Source organism: Sabethes cyaneus, chromosome 2, assembly GCF_943734655.1.
Source record: "Sabethes cyaneus chromosome 2, idSabCyanKW18_F2, whole genome shotgun sequence".
Lineage (NCBI taxonomy): Eukaryota > Metazoa > Arthropoda > Insecta > Diptera > Culicidae > Sabethes > Sabethes cyaneus.
Window position 1 is genome coordinate 97,505,777 of NC_071354.1, and position 23,495 is coordinate 97,529,271.

At 41.9% G+C, this 23,495-nt stretch overlaps 1 protein-coding gene across 1 annotated transcript; it reads left to right on the plus strand.

Moving 5' to 3' along the window:
* The first annotated feature begins 6,980 nt into the window (after positions 1–6,980).
* Positions 6,981–22,016, plus strand: LOC128735736 (O-acyltransferase like protein-like). Its single transcript, XM_053830225.1, has 9 exons — positions 6,981–7,017; positions 7,089–7,231; positions 19,854–20,094; positions 20,171–20,266; positions 20,386–20,573; positions 20,645–20,974; positions 21,063–21,256; positions 21,315–21,795; positions 21,861–22,016. Coding segments are annotated over exons 1-9 (1,830 nt in total). The 5' UTR covers positions 6,981–7,016.
* Positions 22,017–23,495: the final 1,479 nt, after the last annotated feature.

The window sequence follows — 23,495 nt, forward strand, 5'->3', positions numbered from 1 at the left end:
GCTACGTAATCCGTAGAAAGCCTGATTCGCAGCTGCAAATCGTCGTTTCACGGCTTACGTCGTTGTCACATGTCACGAGTGTACCAAGGTATATAAATTCCTCCACTACTGCATATCGTTCCCCATCTAACTCCACCTCGCCACCAACACCACTTGGGCTCCCACGTTCCCTATCAGCAACCATGTACATCGTTTTGGTGGTGTCAATGGTAAGTCCCAATCTCGCCGCATCCCTGTTAAAAGGCCTGAAGGCCTCTTCCACTGCTCTACGGTTGATTCCGATGATATCGACGTCATCCGCAAAACCAAGAAGCAGGTGAGATTTCGTGATGCTAGTTCCATTCCTTTCCACGTTTGCCCTTCGTAATGCACCTTCCAAGGCAATGTTGAATGGCAGGTTAGAGAGTGCATCCCCTTGCTTCAGTCCACCCAACGTCACGAAAGCAGCTGAGGTCTCACCCGCTTTTTTAACGCATGATTTGGCTCCGTCCAGCGTCGCATGAATCAGCGTTACTAGTATCGTCGGAAAACCATGCTCTAGCATTATCTGCCACAGCTCATTTCGTTTAACTGAATCGTACGCAGCTTTAATGTTCACAAACTGATGGTATGTATGCAAGTTGTACTCCCGGAACTTGTCTAGCAACTGACGCAGGGTAAACATCTGATCCGTCGTGGAGCGACCTTCACGAGAACCAACTTGGTACTCGCCGACGAAGGACTCCGCTAACGCTAACGGTGACTACGGTCTCAGTCTGCAGAACAGGATACGGGAAAGCACATTGTAGGCAGAATTGAGCAATGTTATTCCTCGACAGTTTTTACGCTCTAGTCGACGTCCCTTTTTTGAAAATTGGGCAAATGAGGCCATCCAACCACTCCTCTGGCATTTATTCTTCCTCCCAGAACCTGACAATGATCCGGTGGATTGCTTCGTACAGCCACTCGCTCTCCGCTTTTCGAAGTTCAGCCGGGATATCGTCACTTACCAGCAGCCTTACCGTTTTTTAGCTCACTGATTGACCATCGCTTACAATTCCTATCTTGTCTCTGCTGATCTCCGCATTTACCTATCCATTCAACAGTGTTTGGAAGTGCTCCTTCCACCTGGCTGCTACCGCCGTTTTGTCGGTAAGCAGGTTGCCAGCACTGTCATTGCACATCACAGGCATGGCAAAATTCCTGCATCTCACCGTTTTATAGAAACTCCATATGTCGTTGCTGGCGTATTGCTCATCTGCGCCGGCGAGCACGTGCTCCTCGTACTCGCGTTTCTTTAGACGATGGATTCTTTTTTCCGCAGCTCTAGTCTCTCTGTACCTCCCTCTGTTTTGACGCGTTGCAGCAGTGAGCATGCGACTCTCGGCCTGGTTCTTTTCATCTGTCACTTTCTGGCATTCGGCATCAAACCAGCTGTTACGCTGTCTTCCACGCGTCGTACCTACCACTTCTCTCGCAGTTATTTTGATGGTACCATGGATGTTCCTACACAGCCCATTTATATCTTTTCCATCTACCTGCTGTTCTGCGATTCGTCGGTCAAGCTTCCTAACGTACTCCACTGCTACGCCGTCTGCCGTTAACCACTGGATGTTGAAACGCAGCGTCCTCTCAGTGCGAGTTTTCGCCGAGTTCGACAGCTTTGCACGAATCTTACTCACTACGGGATAGTGGTCAGAGTCGATATTTGGTCCCCGAAAAGACGGCACGTCGATAATATCCGAAAAGTGTCGACCGTCAATCAAGACATGATCGATCTGAGAGCTAGAGTCTCCATTTGGATGCCTCCAGGTGTGTGATTCAAACGTGGAAAGTAGGTGCTACAGATGACCATTCCTCGGGCTGCGGCAAAATTTGTGAGCCTCAAACCGTTATCATTGGTCGACAGATGAAGGCTATGTCTTCCAATGACTGGACGGAAGAATTCCTCCTTCCCGATCTGCGCATTTGAATCTCCGATGATGATTTTCACGTCGTGTTTTGGGCACTCTCCATACGTCCTCTCAAGCCTGTCGTAAAACTCGTCCTTAGCATCATCGGATTTATCATTTGTCGGTGCGTATAAGTTGATTTGGCTGTAGTTGAAGAATTTGCCCTCAACACGCATATACGGTCATCTACGGGCCTCCACCGGATAAGTCGTTACTTTTGTTTCCCCAACACTACGAAACCGACTCCATGTTCAGCTTTCTTACCGCCACTGTAGTAGATGTGGTACTTGAAAGAAGAGCCTGCAATAGGGTCTACTGCACGGAACTCCCTTTCTGCGGAATTTGGCCACCGAACTTCCTGAATAGCAGCGATCTCCACTCTGAGTTGATGCAGCTCTCGAGCAAGCAACCCAGCCCATGCCGGTTCATGGAGAGTTCGGACATTCCAGGTACCAAGTTTCTAATCATTAGACACATTCCAGCGTTACGGGACACAATCAGCACCCATTGTTACCGTGTGATTCGCATCCTGTTCACCAATTTTTTAGCAGATACCTTGTAAAATAGTTGTTTAAAGAGTACCTTATCTTCCACTAGAATACCAGGGATTTGATGAAACAGGAACCGATCTGCATAGTAGGGATAGTGTCTCGAAACGCTGGAATGTGTCATTATCCCTTAATCGTTTCCTTGTCCCTTGCCGTGTCCTAAACCGTTTGTTCCGTCCTGAATTTCTTTCTTCGTTATTCGTGATAATTGAGTTTTCGGAATACTACCTCACCGGGGTCGCGATACCTACATCCCGCTGACGGGTCTGCCATCTTAGGTATAGCTTGCGGAATACAGCACTCGTTCGTTAATTGCACGAATGAGGCGATGCGATTAGCGAATTTCGTTTTTTAATTGCACGATAGTTGCCAATATTTATTGTAAAACGTGATGCGTTATCACTGTAAAGAACTCTTCACATGCATTCACACGTACGCTAAATTTTGGGAAGAACATCTAAATTTTTACAAACGAACTAAAAGCTTAATGAATATGTGTTCAATTAGTCAAAGTTTAGCCAAATTTGCAAGAATTTATTTGTAATGTATCTACGTAATGCAGAGATAGAGAGTTTGCATTCGGCAACGCTGCATTTTTGTTTATAGCAACCACTTGGAAACCCACGTGTAGTTTGACAGATAACTGTTTTTTAGTTGCACGATCGTGCAACTAGCGAACGTGCAATTAAAAGACGGTGCAGTTAGAGGACGTGCAATTAGCGCACGAGTGCTGTACAGCGTATCTTTCATGCTATTGCAATAACTTGAGAACGGCTGGGCTTAAGAAAAAAGTCTATATGTGAAAATTTGTGATGAGTAAATTTTAATTTTGTTTGAGTTTTATAAAAAAAATTGGATATTTTTGGCCTAAGAAAAATGTTTAAAAAATGTTTAAAATGATACGTAGAATTTTGTTTGAGTTTGACAAAAAACTCTAGAATTTGAATATTTTTGAAAAACTTGTCAAATTTCAAAGATTTTTTTTTAAATCCGAAAGACTGCCGAACGATTGCTCTTCACCAGATCTTAGAGCATAATTTAAGCTATCTTTAGAAAAAATAGGCAAATCGAAGGAGATGGTTTTGTGATAATTGACATTTTATGATTTTTATCATGGTTCTGAAAAGTTTTTCTTTAAGTGTATTTGTGTCTGAGAATACATTTAATTTCCTGCAGCTTTTCCTTTGACGTCAGTTTGAGTAGTTTTCAAGATATGATTTTTGGAAAAAAAGTAATCTCATTTCGAAATACGCCCTTTTGAAAAGTTACTCTTGACGAAAAAATCAAGTTTAGTGAAAAATTAATTCTTGTGTGGTATCTAACCACATCCCTGGCACGAACGTCATTCTCATACATTTTTCTTGAAGCCGTTTGAGCCAAGCTTGCTGGCTCGATTTTGACAGCATCTGTAAGAATTACGCAATCATAGGGTTTTATGGTTCAGAAAATATGTTGCAGGATGTAGATAATGAACGATGTTCGTTTTTTTGTGCTATCGGCAACATAAGATAGGAAAAATTCTGACTTTTTATAGTCTTATTTTTTACGATAAACAAAAAAAGGGAAACAACACGCTGCTTTCGTCATACTGCGCAGCATTAAATACAAACGTTGTCTCGTTTAAATTTTGTTTCAAAATTTGTTGTCTACCTCTATTATCACCACTATCGGAGGCGGCTTCAGCTGACAACTGTCGTGACAGGGATGTGTATCTAACACATCAGTAAAATTTCATTCCAATCAAGAATGACTATTCAAACCATTTTGCTAGTTGAGCTGGAATTGCTCTTAACTAACTAGGGTCCCTTTCACCATTAAGCGGATTATGTTGGATTGTTTTGCAAGATTCAATTCCGTTTTATTGTCGGCATTGAAATTATAGAAATTTGCCTCGCGGTTACTAAAAAGTTGTTGGTAAACTGATATAAAAATCTAATTTTTGAACAAAAAATGAACAAACTGCGGCTTGTAGGATAGTGGTTCTGTGTTGACGCGCATGCTAAGCGGACTTAATTTTAGTCCGTTACAGAAACATAAAATGGAACTGGTTGAAATAGATCGCTTGATCTGTGCCTTAAAACGCTGGGAAAAAACGGGTCGGTGTGATTCGGATTTCTGTTTCATTATACTTGACTGCGGGCAATCCCGCACACTTAAGGAATGGGTAGTGCTATAATCAGTGCAAAAACTCAAATGTTTAGATAGGATAATCTTGATATCATCAATGGATAGATTTTATATCGAAAAAATATGAAAGTTTGTGGTAAGTAAAACTAAAACACAAACAAGAATGCTTCAACAGATTTCGCACTAGTGCACATCACATAATTCCTAGCACCACTTTACGGATCGATTAATTTCGCTTGGATGTACCGTCCTGATTCAAACTTCGGACACTCGAGCGATACTGTAACTTTGTCCCAAGCAACATGTCTGAAGATAATGTAATTTTATATCATCAGGCAGCTTTTTACACTTCCCTTTTAAATCCACTTAGCAGTATGATTTGTGTTTTCACACGCAAAAACACTTGATGATATTTTCGAACTGAATCAACCGCATTTAGCAAGTTCAATTTGCAGTTTGCACAGATTTATAATCAAGATAATTCATTGTCGTAAGATAATAAGCTGATATTATTCGTGGCTGTCCGAAGTTTGAATCGCTCCTGCAAAATGTGATTCAAATTACGGACGCTTTAATTTTGCTAATATGTTTATAACAAAGCATTAATCATTTAATTTCAGGCGACGTGTTAAAACTGATTAAATTATGCAAACGAAAAGATAGCCATTCTATGTAAAATGGCTAAGAGTAAGCAAATCAAGTCAAAATCGGAGTTGTCACTTTTTCCCAGCGGTCTCTGTCTTCCAGTCTACTTGAGTCTTACAGTTTGATAGTACAGCAGTTCCCCAAATCACGCGGCGGGTGGTGGTGTACGCCCATGGCGGTTTCTTAGTTGTCCATTGGTACATTGGTACATACAGTGGTACATTGTTAGTATGTGGTACAACCTAATCGACTACCAAAAATCAACTTTATTGGTTAATGGACCGCTGAGATATACAGCACCACCCATCGCGTTATTTGGGGGATTCCTGTATACCTCACCGGTTAAAGGACATTCTAACGAACCCGGCGATGAATAATAAGCACATGATTTTATCCCATCCATAATATTAGCAAGCATCTTATGCTGAAGGGTCCGAAGTTTGAGGTAGTCCGAAATTTGGAACGGAACGGTGTTCTATGTGCAAAAAAACCCACAAGTAAAACTAGTCTAAAATTAAAACGAGTATATTACCGGCTCGATTATCGGATGTGAACTGGAACCACAGACAAGCAGACCAGAAAAAAAGTGGTCAGAATTGAAATGCCAGGATTTTTTTTATTGTACAGTCTCCAGTCCGTCAATACGGTTAAACACGATATTTTGAAATATACTTAGTAACATACATTAGTTTTATTTTGGTCCGAACAACCTGGTTTGAGTTTCCCCAACAAGTCTACAAAGCTTTCCCGGGTATAGTGCATGGTTTGCTCGCCGTCTTCTGATTCGACTAATGAAAAAATAATACCATTTAAGGAGAAAATACCACTCGAAAGAATAGCACTAGTTTTGGGCTGCGTGACGAATCATTAACGGTCAATTTTTAATAGCAGTGCCAAAGGGATCATTTAATGATAGGTACGTGTATCTACATGTGTATATCTATATGTGTATATTCGATAAGTTTTGGTGAAGTTTTAAATAGTTTTTGGCATGAATGCGCGTAATAATGTGCTGCCCAGAGTTACCCCCCTCGCAGGCTTAATTTAACTAGTTAGAGCATTGAGAGTGCATTTTACAAATTTTCCCTTTTAAGATCACTTCAAAGTTGAATGCCAATTAGTAGGCGTAAATTAAACACCTTACTCAGCTGGTGTTAGAAATGTGTGACAGCTACGGTGACTTCAAATAATTTTTATTACCTTTTTGTATAAATCATTTTGTTATTGACCACAAATTCTTGCAATATGATAACGGTGTGAACATTTCACCGATGATAGGTGTACATCATTTATTCGTTATCCTATTTGTTAAGTATACGGTATCGTGCATATTCCGTTGGTCCTTGAATTGCTCTAACCAGCAAAATAAATACGGATACGGACAGATCTGCAGGAAATAATTTCACACAGCCATTAGGGCAAACCAACGATATTTTATGTGAATCTCTTCTGATGTGTCACATTTGTCAACACCTCTCCGAATTCTGAAAAGTCCGAGTCCGTATGTCCGTGGCGTACCCGACGAACTTATTTGCAGTCTTATCACAGGTGAATCTCAGTACCAAAGCAGCATCGCATGCGGCAGGGAAAGCGCGATCGGTTCGGTACAGATGAAACTATAGCTTCGCAGTGAGCACGTCGTGCTAATTGAAAATAAAGTTTTGCCATGGGCAGGACACAGAGCTGGTTAGCGAGGTACCGATGGTGCTTTTGTTGTTTTTGTTTATTATTTTCGAGGATACATGGGGTTGTCAATTCGCAAAGGAGTAAGTTAAAAGTGATTACTGTTACAGTTGGCTGCAATGGTTGTTGACCCGCTTATTTTTTGTTAAATCAGTGGATGTAAAACTGAAGCTGCCAAAGTTATACCAGTATGATGACTTCGATGAGTGCCGAAAAGGAAACCCTTTTTACCAATACTGTGTGGTGCGTACCGTTATATATCCGGATGAAAGTTCAGAAATATGGCGAAACATTAGTGTAAGTGCATGAATTATTCTTTATGTGTTACGGTGTTGTTATATCAAACAGTACGATGAAAATAATTAGTAATCTCTAGAACTGATGAGGTGATTGTGACAACATTGCACAGAATTGTAGGGGAGTCGCACCTCTTTAAAACATTTTCATGAGCCGGTTTCTGTTTGTTCTTGCTTTGTAAGCACAAATTCCATACATTTTGCTAAGGTAGGAATAGTAACCTGAAATATTGCTTGTAAATATTGAATCGTGTTTTGCAAGTATACGTTGCAGGCCTATTAGGGTAATTTGCCAATAACAGTAATGTTCCGATTTTATCAGCTCCCGATATTGTCTACCCCCGATTTTATCAGCTTTTATCCCGATTTTGTCAGCCTGTAAATTTTGTTTAACTTTTGTGCTTTCAAACATAATTTATAAAACTTTTTAGCCTACTTGAAACTATTTTGATTCTCTGGGGAGAGTTTTGGAATAAAATGATGCCTTCTTGCGAGTACTTCGGGGTCAAAATTAGGGTATTTTTATAGTAATATTTCTATAGTTCCTAAACAAGCAAAAATAGAGGTATACTATATCCAGCAATATTGTGTATTTTTACTATTTGTACAACTTTGTAAAACATGAAAAAGTCATACAACATGTGTAAAAACAGCAAAAAATAGAAAAACTGATTTTAACGATTTTTCATTTATGAGAAATAGGATTTTTCTATCTTTGGTGAAGAGATAGAAGGTTACTGTCTTCAGCAAAATTTCTTGTAATAATATGGTGTAAAACTTTGCAGAACACATCAATGTGTTATATTGAAACTGAAGAAAAATAGATTTTTTATTTCACTTTTAGGGAGATTAATCAAAACGTGAGTTCCACTGGACGATAGAACTTTTAATTTTAAGAAAGTCTTCCAAAGATTTCATCAACCTAAAACCACGTTTTCCCCCTCAAAGCTAATGCGTACCAAAAAAAGATTCTGGACCAATGTACTGTGCCTGGTTCATAGAGCTTTCGGCTGACCAATTAAGGGTTGAAATTTAATTTTTAATAGAAGGATATTGCAAGGCCTTAATTCTTAAATTTTGAAAAAAGTTTCCGAAAAGAACAAATTCTCGATTTTTTCAGTTTTCCCATTTTGTCGGAATATTACTGTATTTTAAACCACCCAATTATTGCACACTTCGTAGAATTTGCACCTTTGCTCGACAATTTATTATGTTAAATGTAATTTGACAACACTATCGGCTATATAATTTCATTATCCATCGAATCTTATGATTTTTCCTGTAAATCAACGTGATTTTTAAGCGTAATGATAAATTTTCTTACATGTGTCCCAAAAGATTTTCTTGTCAAAATTATTAAGAAATTAAATTTACATAATAAGTTCTCACCGAATGCTACATGCAAATAAATATGTTCTATGGTTTTTGTAGCATTGATAGAAACTTACTATACTCAATAAGTAAATAAAATAGGGTCTTTATAACACAAATTGCCGATAAGTCGTAAGTTCAATAATTGGAACAACGTACGACACTCCTTCCAAATTTATTGCACACCTGTGTTTCTTATCCCAACCCCTGTTTTTCTGCAAGGCGCATTTGACAGTTCACATCTCTGCGGTGTTGCTTTTTGTTTAGCAACGCAAGCGATAGGAGCCGTAGTTTTCCGTATCGCGATTTTAGTCCATTTTGCCCAATTCACCCCCATATAGGTAGATAGCCAAAATGGACTATACCTGCATTTTGCACAGTATGGAATGGATGGGACTTGATTCTTCTGATGTTTTGACAACATTTGGAAGCTATTTGAGTTCGTTTCATGGGCGGCAAATAAGTTTTTATACTGTTTAGTTAGCTTTTAACATGATTTTTGGGGGAAATAGGGCAAAATGGACCACTTCCCGAAGTTTGCGCAGGATGAAACCATCGCCAATCGATTTCCTGAATTTTTTGACGTAGGACTACGTCTTTGTTTACTATACTGGGACTGGGTAACACTTTGTGAAAGCGAAAATAGAAGTGTAACGTTTGAATGAAAGATTTCAAATGCTAACTACTAAACTACTGTACGAAACTGAACAATTTATATGTCGTTGGATAAATAAAATGACCAGCAATTTAATGGGGGAGCTAGAAACCACTTTTAAGGAGGGCGTAAGAGGGGAGGCTCCTATACAAATGAAAGACAAATTTCCTCAAAATTCGAGAGCTAATCAAGCAAATTGAACGAAATTTGGCATGTGGAGGTTTCAGAAGGCAAAAATTTTTCCTATGGTGTAATGAGACCCCTCCACTCTTTGAGAGGGGGGTTCCCATATAAATAATATACAAATTTTCTCATAACTCGAGAACTAATCAAGCAAATGGAACCAAATTTGACATGGGATGGTTATTTTGACATGAATTTATTTTATGATTGTTTAAGGATAAAGACTCTCATACAAGTAAAATAGAAATTTTTTCGTACGAGCCATATTTTCTGCTATGTAACAAGCGGTAAGCTGTGAAAGTAAACTAGTAAAATCTTCTCGGAGCAAAAGACAGTGAATCGACGCCGCTAATTTACGTGCCTGTTGCCATTCATGTCAAAAGAGAAGGACATTCGATTGGCACGTCATATTTGCGATGAACGTACTTTGGCTTTAATGTTATTTGTAACCAATGACCCTTTTAAAGGCCAAGCGAGTTAAAGTAAGATTATAGAAACTTGTCAAACTACGCATAATCATATTCAATACAATAAGGTGTCTTCCCTACTTGCTGGAAAACCGCTACGATAATACCCATTCATAAGGCCGAAAGCATTCATGACGTGAAGAACTACAGAGCAATATCTATCCTTAGTAGACTTCCAAAAGTCCTAGAGTGTTTAATCCTGGATGCTGTATACCCATCATTTTATCAGCGAAGATCAACATGGGTTTATGAAAAAGCGTTCTACAACAACCAATATGATGTCATATGTCTCCTCACAAGTACGTAGCGTCGAAAAAAGAGTGCAAGTCGACGCTGTATATGTGGACTTCTCAAAGGCCTTCGAACGTGTACCGCATAGACTCGTCGTAGAAAAGCTGAAACGGAGCGGTTTCTCCGATTGGTTGACAACGTGGATTTCTTCATACCTGAGTGACCGAAGCGCGTCTGTACGAATTGGAGGCACCTTGTCCCAACCGTTCAATATCTGCTCTGGCGTCCCACAAGGCAGCCACCTGGGTCCGCTGCTCTTTGTTTTGTTCGTCAATAACTTATGCAACTTACTCAAAGCACTGAAATTTATGTTCGTCGATGGTCTCAAGTTCTTCCGTGCGATTACTTCAGTGATGATTATATCGCACTCCAGGAAGACATTGATGTGCTTGTGAAATGGTGTGCAACAAATGGAATGGAAGCTAACGTTAAAAAGTGTCACATCATAACGTTCACTCGCCAGCGCAATCCAATCTATTTTAATTACACTATGTCATCAACTGACCTGGACAGAGTGCAGACCGTCAAATATTTGGGAATCACATTGGACAGTAAGTTAACCTTCTCGGAGCATATTTTACCCATTGTGCAATGTTTAATAATCTTGTCGTTGAAATGATTGTAGAATAAAATTTGAAAAAGTTTGATGTGTACTTCAAGGTCCGCTAATAAGAGGTTATCCGGAATAACGGGTGACATCAATATGCGAGTAATATTGATCAACCCGATCAACACTGAATGTAACACAGCTATATGTAACACACAAATAACACTGCAAAGTTATCGAAACATGACGTAACATTGAAATGGAAAAATGGTAGCATTGTTACGTTAGAATGTTACCGCCACATTATGTAACAAAATCATTAGTTTGTTGTGTTACAAAATTATTTTCTCACAACACAATTGTTACATTGAAATTACCGAACGCTTGGGACAAGCTAATGTTGCCCAAAAGTGACGTTGATGAAGCGATTAATTTGTGTATGTATATTTATTAAGAGTAAAAATTGTCTTGTTCGCGCACAGTAGGACCCATTTTGCGTGAAGATATCGGTGCCGTGACCAGCATGCTGGTCTGTTCACTTTACTACTGGGACGTTAGTTTAGTTGATCGGATTGTTGACCAGCACTCGGTGTGGTATGCTCGGTTACACGTCTAGCCGTTTTAAAATAAAATAAATAAAATGAAGCCGATTTTTACGTGTTCTTATGCAAGCTTGTATTGTAAGATGGCTTATTAGCAGCCAGCATAGCATCCTCGTTTAGTGTCTACTTACATAACCAATTAATACACGTAACGTTACATTGTTTTCATGTAATTGCAATGCTTCATGAACATTACCGCAATGTTACAGTGTTATGTAACACAGTTATGTAGAAAAGCGGGAAATTTCAACCTTCCTGTTACTTTCAGGTTACGTAGCTACAACATTTAATCGTAACATTCGTATTTTACTAGCTAAGTGACTTTTCATCAGACATCAGCATATATTGCCTAGAAATTTTATGGCAAAAAAGCAAAGGGAATGTGATCGTAATAAGGTAAGTTATGTAACGTTGTTTGTCGCATTTTATGATTGCTTGGTTTCGAGAACATCTCATCTGTAAAATTGGAACAAGACTAGTTCTTTTTGTCCATGCTACCATACTCAAATGTTTTTTTATACGATAGTTTATATCAAAGTTAATTTCTTTACTCCTAACATATCGACTTAGAACTAATTGCATAGTCAAAGCAATGACACCTTCAGCAAGGTCATGCATTACACGTAGTGCAAAATTTTTTGGTAATTTTTTTCGTTTAAAATACAGTTGCCATACAAACCGCAGTCTGAGACACTATAGCTACCATTATTTAAAAGTTCTAACTGGGTGTTGTACCATTTCTGTGTCCGCAAAGGAAACACTGTCACTGATTGCGGCTTTTCCTTATATGCGGCCGCGAAATAGTGCAATACAAAACATATTCGCACCAGGGCCAGGTAATTTCAAAAATTTCATTAGCCGCTAGCGTGTCTCTACAAAAAAGTCGAAACTACTGCGCGTATAACGAATTGTTCCTTTTCGCAATATACTGTAACACCTATTTCCAATTTTTTGAGATCCGATACTAAAGGTTGAAGAATTTTATTGTAGCAATGCATCTTGGCATCTAACAAGATACAATAAATCATCGGAAATATTGTTTTCGGCGAACTATTGTACCTATTTATTCGGAAAATACTGTATTCTAAAATTGACGACTGATATTTTATTTATTCTAGCTCTGGAGCTAAACACTTCGATATCATCCTGATACAAGCTGAGCCGAACTGCATTAGGATGTTCTTGGATATATTGGCTCTTCTCGAGCCAAGAGACATATTTTTTAATTTCACTGTCCGTCTAACATTGTTACATAACATTAACCAGGTAGTTGCGTAAGGCGTAACAGTGGTATGATTTCATGTTATAGTTACGTAACCTGAAAGTAACAGGAAGATTGAAATCTCTCGCTTATTTTTCAATAACGCTGTTTGTGGTAATATTTATGATTTTGCAATTACATTAAAACAATGTAACGGTACGTAACAACATTCCTTTAGTTAAGTTATAATTTTACTGTAAGGCGACGAAATAAGGACATGAAATGGAAACTTGTGCGCTCAAAACTATCGACGGTTTATACCTCGCGACAAAGCCGCCCTCCTCGGTTAAACATTCGACAGTTAAACAACCCGCCCCGCCAGTTGCCGAAAACTAGGCGCGTGTAGTGGATGAAGCTCTGCCTTCCTCTGTGGAGCTAGATGCTTCGACCCTCGAAAACGGATGGAGTAGGATACGCTCGGCCGTCAACGAGGCTGCAACCGCGGTGCTAGGTGTGGAAACCTCGAGTGCACGAAACGATTGGTTTGACGGGGAATGCCAAGAACCGATAGAGAGGAAAAAAAGAGCTTGGGAAAACTATCTGAGCATATCCACGAGAGAGAAGTTGGCCAAGTATCGACGAGCGCGGAATGAGTTGACCACGGTCCTGAGAAGGAAAAGCGCCAGAAGGAGGGCAGAGATCGTGAGGAGCTGGAACAACTATTCGGGGTTAAAGACACGCGCAAGTTTTACGAAAAAGTGAACCAAACTCGTAAGGGCTACACACCTAAACCTGACATGTGTAGGGTCGGGGGAGGGAATCTAATCATAAACGAGTGCGAGGTGGTCGATAGATAGAAGCAGTATTTCGATGAGCACCTTAACGACGGTATAGTAGAAGGCGACGCAACGGAAGTTAACCTCGGAGTACATACAAGCGTGCCGGTTCCCGATCTCGAGATCCGGCGAGAAATTCGTCAGCTGAAGAATAATAGTGCCATCGGAAAGGACCGACTCCCGGCAGAGCTCTACAAAATTGGCCAAGAACCACTAGCAACGGCATTACATTGGGTAATTTCTAGGACTTGGGAGGAGTGGATGGAAGCTGTAGTCTGCCCCATCTACAAAAAAGGCGACCGGCTAGATTGCTGTAATTACCGCAGCATCACGTTGGTCAACACCTCAAGGTGCTCTCCCAGAGGGCTTGGAGAGATTCCCATCGTACACCTGGCGAAAGTTGGGAGACTACAGTGAGCCGGCCACGTCGCAATGATGCCGGACGATTGTGCAGTGAAATCCATCCTCTTCATTCAGGAACCCCAACGGCACCAGGGATAGAGGAATAGAGGGGTCCAACGTGCTAGATGGCTCGACCAGGTTGAAGCAAACTTGCGTGTGTCGAGACGCGTAACGAATTGGCGACGAATAGCCCAGGACCGAGTACAATGGAGATGAATTCTTGATACGGCAAGAGCGACCCCGGCTCTCGGCTGATAAGTTCTTCTTCAGGACGAGGGAGGGAATCTAATCCCAAACGAGCGCGAGGTGGTCGACAGGTGGAAGCAGTTCTTCGATGAGCACCGATATAACAGAAGGAGACGCAACGGAAGTTAACCTAGGAGTGCGTACAAATGATAACAACGTGCCGGCTCCCGATTTCGAAGAGATCCGGCGAGAAATCAGTCAGCGGAAGAACAATAGAATCCGCCGGAACGGACCGACTCCCGGCAGAATCGGTCAAGAACCGCTAGCAACGGCATTTCACTTTCAGTTTCAAGGATTTGGGAGGAGGAGAAACTGTCGGAGGAGTGATTTGGTCCATCTACAAAAAGGGGGATCGACTAGATTGCTATACTTACCGCGGTATTACGGTGGTCAACGCCGCCCACAAGGTGCACCCCTGATTTTGTTATGTCGTCTAACCTCAATAGCAAGAGAATTCGTAGGGCAGTATCAGGCGGGTTTAATGGTGACTTGTGCTACTACGGATCAAATTTTTATTTTCCGACAAATTCTCCAGAAATGGAGGATTTCAGGGCAGCATACGATACAGTTGAACGCAAACAGCAATAGCAGATTTTGCACGAGAACCGTTTTCCGGATAAACTGCGACTGCGACTGATCATGATCAAAGCGACCCTGGAGCGAGTGATGTGCTATGTGTGCCTTTCGGGGACACTCTCGAGTCATTTTAAATTGTGTAGACCGTAGAGGGTTGCGACAAGGGGATGGATTGTCCTGTGTTTTTTTTCAATATCGCTATTGAAGGTGTGATCCGGTGAGCAGGCATCGACATGAGAAGAACGATCATCAGCAAGAGTAGCCAACTCCTAGCTTTCGCAGGCGAACTCTAGATCATTACTAGAAACCTTGGGACGGTGGAGGCAATTTACGCCAGACTAAAAGCGGAGGCTACGAGAATAGGGTTACAAACCAATGCGTCAAAACTCAAATATATGTTAGAAAGAGGCATTAGAGAAAGCAACGTTTGCCTCCCACGGGCAGCGACTATGGACGGCGATGAACTAGAAGTGGTTGATGAATTCGAATATTTGGGATCTCTGGTCATCACCGTCAATAATGCGAGTAAGGAGATCCAACGATGCATTCAAGCTGGAAATTGAACCTACTTTTCTCTCCGCAAGACGCTTCGATCATGGAGCATAAGCCGCATAAAACTGATCATGTTTAAAACGCTAATCAGACCAGTAGTCCGCTACGGACTTTAGACAATAGAAAATATACGTACATTTGTCGTATTTGAACGAAAGGTTTTGCCTTTTGCAGACTATTTTAGGTGGAGTGCAAACGGACAGCGGAGAGTGGTGTAGGCGCATGAACCACGAGTTGCAGGCACTACTTGGAGAGATTCCTATCGTACACCTGGCCAAAGAGACTACATAGGACCGGCTACTTCACAAGGATGCCGGACGGCTGTACAGCTTGCTTGCTTGCTTAGGTGGCCTGCCGTCCTAAGACAAAGCCTGTTGAACAAAGTTTCTCCATGTAACTCGGTTGAGGGCTCCCGCTCTCCAATTCCTCGGACATCGAGTACTCTCCGCCAGATCTCGCTCCACCTGGTCTAACCATCTTGCTCGCTGCGCTCCTGATCGTCTTGTTCCTACCGGATTTGAGGCGAACACCATCTTTGCAGGGTAGTTATCCGGCATTCTTGCAACATGCCCTGCCCATCGTATCCGTCCAGCTTTAGCTACCTTCTGGATACTGGGTTCGCCATAGAGCTGTGCGAGTTCATGGTTCATCCTACGCCTCCATACTTCGTTCTCCTGTATGCCGCCGAAGATCGTTCTTAGCACTCGTCGTTCGAAAACTTCGAGCACTCGCAGGTCCTCCTCGAGCATTGTCCATGTTTCATGCCCGTAGAGAACAACCGGTCTAATAAGCGTCTTGTACAGGGTGCACTTTGTACGAAGACTTAGTCTGCTCGACCGCAATTGCTTGTGGAGCCCATAGTAAGCACAACTTCCGCTGATAATACGCCTCCGAATCTCACGGCTGGTATCATTGTCCGCCGTTACCAGTGAGGCAAGGTAGACAAATTCATCGACTACCTCAAACTCATCGCCGTCGATCAATATACTACTGCCCAAGCGGTGTCGTTCGGCCTCGGTTCCGCTGGCCAGCATGTACTTTGTTTTAGACGTATTTACCTTTAACCCAATCTTTTCTGCTTCGCGCTTTAGTCTGGTGTACTGTTCAGCCACCGCCACAGATGTTCTGCCGATAATATCCATGTCATTGGCAAAGCAGACGAATTGACTAGATTTGTTGAATATCGTGCCCCGCGTGTTGATATCCGCTCGGTTCATAACACCTTGTAGCGCTGTGTTGAACAGCAGGCATGAAAGACCATCACCTTGACCAAGCCCTCTGTGTGATTCGAATGAACTTGACAATCCACCCGAAATCCGAACACAGCACTGTGTACCATCCATCGTAGATTTTATCAGTTTTATGGGCTTCCTGGGGAAGCTGTTCTCGTCCATGATTTTCCATAGCTTTTTCCGGTCGATGGTATCATATGCGGCTTTGAAGTCAACGAATAAATGATGCGTGGGAACTCTGTATTCACGGCCCTTTTGGAGGATTTGCCGCAGTGTAAATATTTAATCCGTTGTAGACCGACCTTCGACGAAGCCGCCTTGATAAGTTCCCACAAATCTATTCGCAATTGGTGATAGACGGCAGAAAATGATTTGGGACAGCACGTTATAAGCGGCATTGAGAACGGTGATCGCTCGATAGTTCTCACAGTCCAACTTGTCGCCCTTTTTGTAGATCGGGCAGATAAGCCCATCTTTCCACTCCTCCGGTAGCTGTTCCGCATCCCAAATTCTAACAATTTGTCGGTGCAGGCAAACGGCCAGCTTTTCTGGTCCCATTTTAATAAGCTTCGCTCCGATGTCATCTTTTCCAGCTGACTTGTTGTTCTTTAGCTGCATGATGGCCTCCTTAACTTCGCCTATCGTTGGGGCTGGCACCTCTTCCCCGTTTGCTGCACCGTCGAAATCGCTTTCCCCGCCGCTTTGGTTTTCCGTCTGGGCGCCATTCAGGTGTTCGTCGAAGTGCTGCTTCCACCTATCCGTCACCTCACGATCGTTCGTCAGAATACTGCCAGTCTTATCCCGACACATTTCGGCTCGCGGCACAAAGCCTTTGCGGGACCCGTTCAGTTTCTGGTAGAACTTCCGCGTTTCCTGAGAACGATGCAGCCGCTCCAACTCTGCATATTCCTGCTCTTCCAGGTTGCGCTTCTTCTCCCGAAAGATTTGGTTTCGCTGCATCTTCTTCTGTTTGTGTCTTTCCACGTTCTGACGTGTGGCACTGCGCATGTTGGCCGCTCGCGCAGCGTTCTCCTCATCCATCACCCTCCTACATTCATCGTCAAACCAATCGTTCCGGTGATTCCGGGCCACATGCCCGATGGAGCTCTCCGCTACACTGCTGATAGCTGTTTTGATAGTGTTCCAACAGCTCTCGAGAGGGGCTTCGTCCAGCTCGTCCTTTTCCGGCAGCGCAGCTTCAAGTGAATGCGCGTAGTTTGCGGCGACGTCTGGCTGCTTCAGCCGCGCGAGGTCTAACCGAGGCTGGCGTCGGTACCGAAGGTTGTTCACAACGGAGAGGTGGGCGCATCTTAACCATCACTAGGTAGTGGTCCGAGTCAACGTTAGCGCTTCGATAGGATCTGACGTCGATAATGTCTGAGAAGTGCCGACTGTCGATCAAAACGTGGTCGATCTGTGATTCTGTCTGATATGGTGACTTCCAGGTGTACTTATCGTGGATTCTGTGCTGGAAAAAGGTACTTGGACCATGTTCTTGGAGGCGGCAAAGTCGATTAGTCTTAGGCCCATTTCATTGGTCCGTTGGTGTGCACTGAACCTTCCAATCACCGGTTTGTACTCTTCCTCCTGGCCGACCTGAGCATTGAAATCCCCGATGACGATCTTTATATCATGTTTTGGGTAGCGGTCGTATTCACTCTCCAACTGCGCGTAGAACTCATCCTTGTCGTCATCGGTACTTCTGAGGTGAGGGCTGTGCACGTTAATAATGCTTATGTTGAAGAATCGGCCCTTGATTCTCAACCTGCACATTAGAGGATTGATTGGCCACCACCCAATCACCCGTTTCCGCATCTCGCCCATCACTATGAAAACTGTACCCAGCTCGTGTGTGTTGCCGCAGCTCTGGTAGATGGTATGTCCATCTCTGAACGTACGTACCATTGAGCTCTTCCAGCTCACCTTCTGCAGCGCTAAGACGTCGAACTTGCGGCTCTTCAATACGTCGGAGAGCACTCGAGTGCTCTCTCGGAAGTTGAGAGATCGGCAGTTCCACGTCCCGAGTATCCAATCAATAGTCCTTTTTCGTCGCGTGGGTGTATTCCGATTGTTCCAGTAAGAATATATTTGTTCTTCGTTCCGTGCTTTAGTATTTTTCGTGGTGACGGCTTGCAAAGCCTGCTACACCAACCCCCTGTTTCGCCGGAGGGCCAACGAAGCTCGAAAGAGCCCTCCTTTCCTGTCAGCATACGACCTTGGCTTCCACCGGGGTTGGTTACCCGATCTCCACAAAAGTTGCTCGTATCCCGGCTGGTACCACGAGGAGGTAGGAATAGGAGTTGCTGAATAAGAGGCTATGGACCACTGTAGGGTCTATTTTATGTCTACACGTGCACAAGGCACCGACGGTACGTATTATTCAGCCGTTTACCAGCCGGACGGCTGTGCAGTGAAATCCGTTTCAAGAGCCCCACCGGCACCAGGAATAGAGGGCCCAACGTGCTAGATTGCGACGAGTAACCGGTCCCTGGTACAGTGGAGAGGAACTCTTGATGGCAAGAGCCACTCCGGCCCTACGTTGTTAGTTGAAGAAGAAGAAGAAGAAGAAGAAGCAAATGAAGTACCTTTAGAAATGATTTTTCGATATCTGATTTCGTTGAAAAGTTACAGCAAAAACTATGGGGTCCCTCAGGAGAAGTGTTTCGCTGTATTTAACGCCTTTTTTCGAAAACATGTTTTATCACCTTGCGAGACGTGTATGTCAGAACTAAGAATTTGGCTAAAAAGATTTCAGCATATAACAATAAAAATTGTTATGCATACGTTTCTCGAAATCACAATTTTTTAATATTTTTATGAGTAATTTTTGATAAAATAGCACATTTTTTGATAAAATGGCCACCATTCTGAAATTTTTTTTGAATGTTTGAAAACCGCTACGTAACAATTTAGGTATTGACCTAAAGTTTCAAGATCATCATTGAAATCCATTTTCCGATACTCTGTTGGTTCCTGGCTGGTACCACCAGTAAGGAACTGTTTACTAGAGCGCATTCACGCGACCAGCTGCCAACAATAAACACTGCATTTGAAAAAAAATCCAAAACACATCTCTAGGGTAGGGCGCTCTCTTAAGCGCCAAATAAAAAATACGGATCTTAAATTTTATAGAAAAGAATACATAAAATTTGAACAAAATCAGAAGAGTTATAAATTTTGGTATGTCTTTTTGTTATGTACATAGTTACTGGTATATTACATAACTATAATATTACGTAAAAGAGAAAGTTTATTATTTGCTCAAATTTTGGGTGTTGATCTTTGCCCCCTGAATAAATGATAACATTAGATCACAGAAAACGGTTAGCCGGCTCAGAGATTTTCAACTGTAATTGTCAGTGAGCCAAAAGCATTCAAATATTTGAATTAAACATTTCTATGCATCAAACCATCCAACTTTCGGTGCACCTTTATTCAATTTTATTTATGTTTGCTAAACAGCTACTTTCGGCAAATTCCCTCAACTTCCCGCGCGATCAGCTTGAACGCGGTGTTTGCGTACAAAACTGCCTGCGACGGATTTCGGAGGCCACCGGACAAATCTACAAAGGCGGCGATTTGGATCGTCAAATCAACTATGTCGGCCAATGTGTCAACAGAGAAATCTATGAATCACATCGGCTGCTTGGGTCATCGACAGTCTTGCACTGCCTCTCAGAGGATGATTTTCAACGAGAGTTCAGTAACTATTGGAGCATGCCTTCCCGTAGTGAGGACAATAAATTGGCATGAAATGTAGATTTTTTATTTTATTTTAGGTTTTAACGAAAAATGTTTTCTCGGATTAACGGCAGTGCTGATTTTACTAGTAAAAATCGCCACAGTGCGCGATTTTCGCGGAATTGAAGGAAGATGTAAGTATATTGTTGAAAACCTAGCCTAACTACTTTTAACAACACGTAATTTTTAACACCTAGTATTCACCTCAGTCAAACCAACAAGCGAATAATATGTTTTCTACATATTGTTCCAGTCGATCGCCTTCTGAAACCATTTGCTCTGAACCGCAGCATTAAAGCATTGCTGGATATTAATAGATCCAATGAAAATCTTCATTATTTAGAAGGCCTGCGTGCCATTGGCATGCTCGTGATCCTTCTTGTGCATGCATCATTACCGATAATTCGGATGCCATTAAGCAATCCGGAAGATGTGGAAGAGGTAAAGCGAAGATGTTTTCATGTTTGAAATTTAGTACAGATTAGAGTACATTTTGTTATTTTACCTTCCAGCAAACCAACCACCCATCATTTCCCATGTGGAACTCATTCAACACGCACATGATTCAGTTTTTCTTCACCCTCGGAGGAATGGTGCTGGCCGTCAGTTTCCTGAATCACATCGATCGGCAACCGAACTTTAATTATCGTTATCTTTGGAAGAAACTGCTGAACAGATTGAGCCGAATCATTCCGGCATATGCATTTTTAATTTTCTATCAAGCAACATTATTCAAACGCACCAAACAAACGCCGGTGGCGGCAAAGTTTATCGATTACTGCAGTGAACACTGGTGGGGAAACCTTCTGTTCATCAACAACCACATTCATTTGGATGAACCGGTGAGTTGAACGCTTTATGCGCTTGAAAGCGAAACTTGCGTGCAAGTCAACGAAGGATTGAATGCAAATCTTTTCTGCTATTTTATAGTGCATGAAATTTGGCTGGTATTTGGGGGCGGATTTTCAACTATTCCTCATGGGCCTGGCAATTATGGCATTGATTTGGCGATTCCCTGGCAGTAAAAAGACATGCGTCACTGTACTGATTTTGATTGTTTTTCTACTTCCAGGATATGTAATTTACACAGAAGAATTAGATTCAACCATGAATTTTAATATGCGGTAGTAAATTATTTTGTTTAAAACCTACAAGCAAAATATAGCTAGTCTGTTGTTCTAGAGACGCGCTTGGCGAGCTACGGGAAAGCAAATTTTTCCTGGAATTTTACACCCCAGCATTAACGAACGTTGGATCATATTTTTTTGGAATCATAACCGGAATTGTGTATCACTCGATTGTTCGAAATAACCTTCAGTTGAAGGTGCAATTTTATGGGCCAAAAGTTTTACGAGCTGGCTTGGTTGCACTCTGCATTCTGAATGGATTTCTTGTTGTTCTGCCATCGATGGTGCCGAAAAAACCGTCATTATTTTTGGCAGTTTATGGAACAGCTCTGAAATCCAGCTTCGGAATTGTTTATTCAATACTGTTCTGTTATTTTGGTTGCAAATCGAACTCTATTTCCGTAGCCTTTCTCGAACATCCCGTACTGCAGGTGATTGGAAGATTGAGTTACAGTATCTATATTGTTCAATATTCAGTAATATATACTTTATATTCTAATATGAAAGTGCCCATCATGTACAATGCTTTCAATATGGTAGGTATTTATTACGTACGACTATCAGCTAAAACTTGATTAATTATTTTTAAAACCTATTGCAGTTTTTCATCTCAGCCGCAATTGTGACGATGACGTTTGTGTGTGGCATTATGCTGCATTTGGTCATGGAGATACCTTGCCATTCTGTATTGAAACAAATAATCGATGGAAAAATATCTGTGATAAACCTAATCAAACCGTTAGATAAAGTAAAATGATATAACTGAAGAAGCACATCTTTCAATTGGCTGCCATCCTAATGGGACTGGGAGCCACTGTACCCCCTTTCCTGTTAGCATACGACAACCGAAGTTGCGTACCCCAGCCGGCAGCTCGTGGAGGTAGGAATAGGAGTTAATGAACAGAGGATATGGAATGCACATGTTCACGCTTTGCCAGTCGATTCAATTCCACGAATTTCTGTTACTATCGGGTGTTGATGACATCAACGATTGAGTTCCTCTTTCGATATCCAGTTGTCATGTTACCAGGCGTATCATTCGTGCAGGCAGTGATTAATAAATACATACCTGTAGTTTTTGAGTTGTCTCCGATGAGACGTACCACGTTTCGCAGGCGTACAATACGGAATTAACGTTTGAGTTGATATTTTGGGTTTTGGTGTGTTTGGTCCCAAGTTTTAGTTACCTCGGACGCGGGTGAGAGGTAAATCTACTAATCAAAGGTACAGCTTTGCTAAAGTGGTAAAGAAATGATATCATGTGAATCAGATTTCCCAAAAATCTGCGATGGATTCAAGTGGATTTCTTAAAGAATTGTCCAAAGTCCTAGGGGTATTTCTGACTATTCAGATCGATGAAAGTGTCCATCCGGTGTTCCCTCCTTAAGATCCTTTGCAAGATAATCCGTAAGAAGATTCCTAAAACAGTTTGCTTTGATTTTCTCGTGTAAATCTTATGGAAGCGTTTGCTTCAACTCTTTTATTTATACGGCCTCTTGTATCAATTCCTTTAACCATTAACCTGATTTAACGGAATAGATTAGAATGCTTAGATTTAGTGAACGTCGGAAGATTCGGTGCTGACTGTGGGTTGTCAGTAAATCCCGGGAAGTGTTCTGCCTTGACGTTTACTAGGAGAACAACACCAATTATATTCAAATAGGGTAGACGCACCATTAGTGGTGGTAGTACCAGTAGTGTGGAAACTCGAATTATTCCATTATTTTTGCAGATTTTGGTACAAATTGGATACTTATCAAATAATACTGTTACTGGTAGTTCGATACTTATCAAACTTGTACCAAAATCTGCAAAAATAATGAAATAATTTAGGTTTCCACCACTACTGGTACTACCACTACTACTGGTGCGTCTACCCTATAGCTACGAAGAAACAGATAACCCGCAGGTGATACGGGACTTAGCAGTTGTGTTCGATGAAAAACTCTCGTCAACTGCCATATCAATAATTTAGTAAAGGAATGTTTGCAGATGCTTGCACTAGTGCGTCGATTTGACCGCGAACTGAACGATCCGCATGCACTGCTCGCTATATTTACTGGCTTAGTTCGACCCAAAGTGAACTTTGCGAGTACCGTCTGGAGGCCGCAGTACACCTATCAAATCAATCGGCTGGAAGGCATGCAGAAAAAATTCGTAAGATTTGCTTTGAGTAACTTGGTACGGAACAACGATCAACTCCCTTCATATGAGAAACTTTGTATGCCTGTCGATC

Coding starts and splice junctions, on each gene's coding strand:
- LOC128735736 (XM_053830225.1), top strand. Junction 20,574..20,644: donor ATCCGGAAGATGTGGAAGAG/GTAAAGCGAAGA, acceptor TTTACCTTCCAG/CAAACCAACCACCCATCATT. Junction 21,257..21,314: donor ACCATGAATTTTAATATGCG/GTAGTAAATTAT, acceptor CTGTTGTTCTAG/AGACGCGCTTGGCGAGCTAC.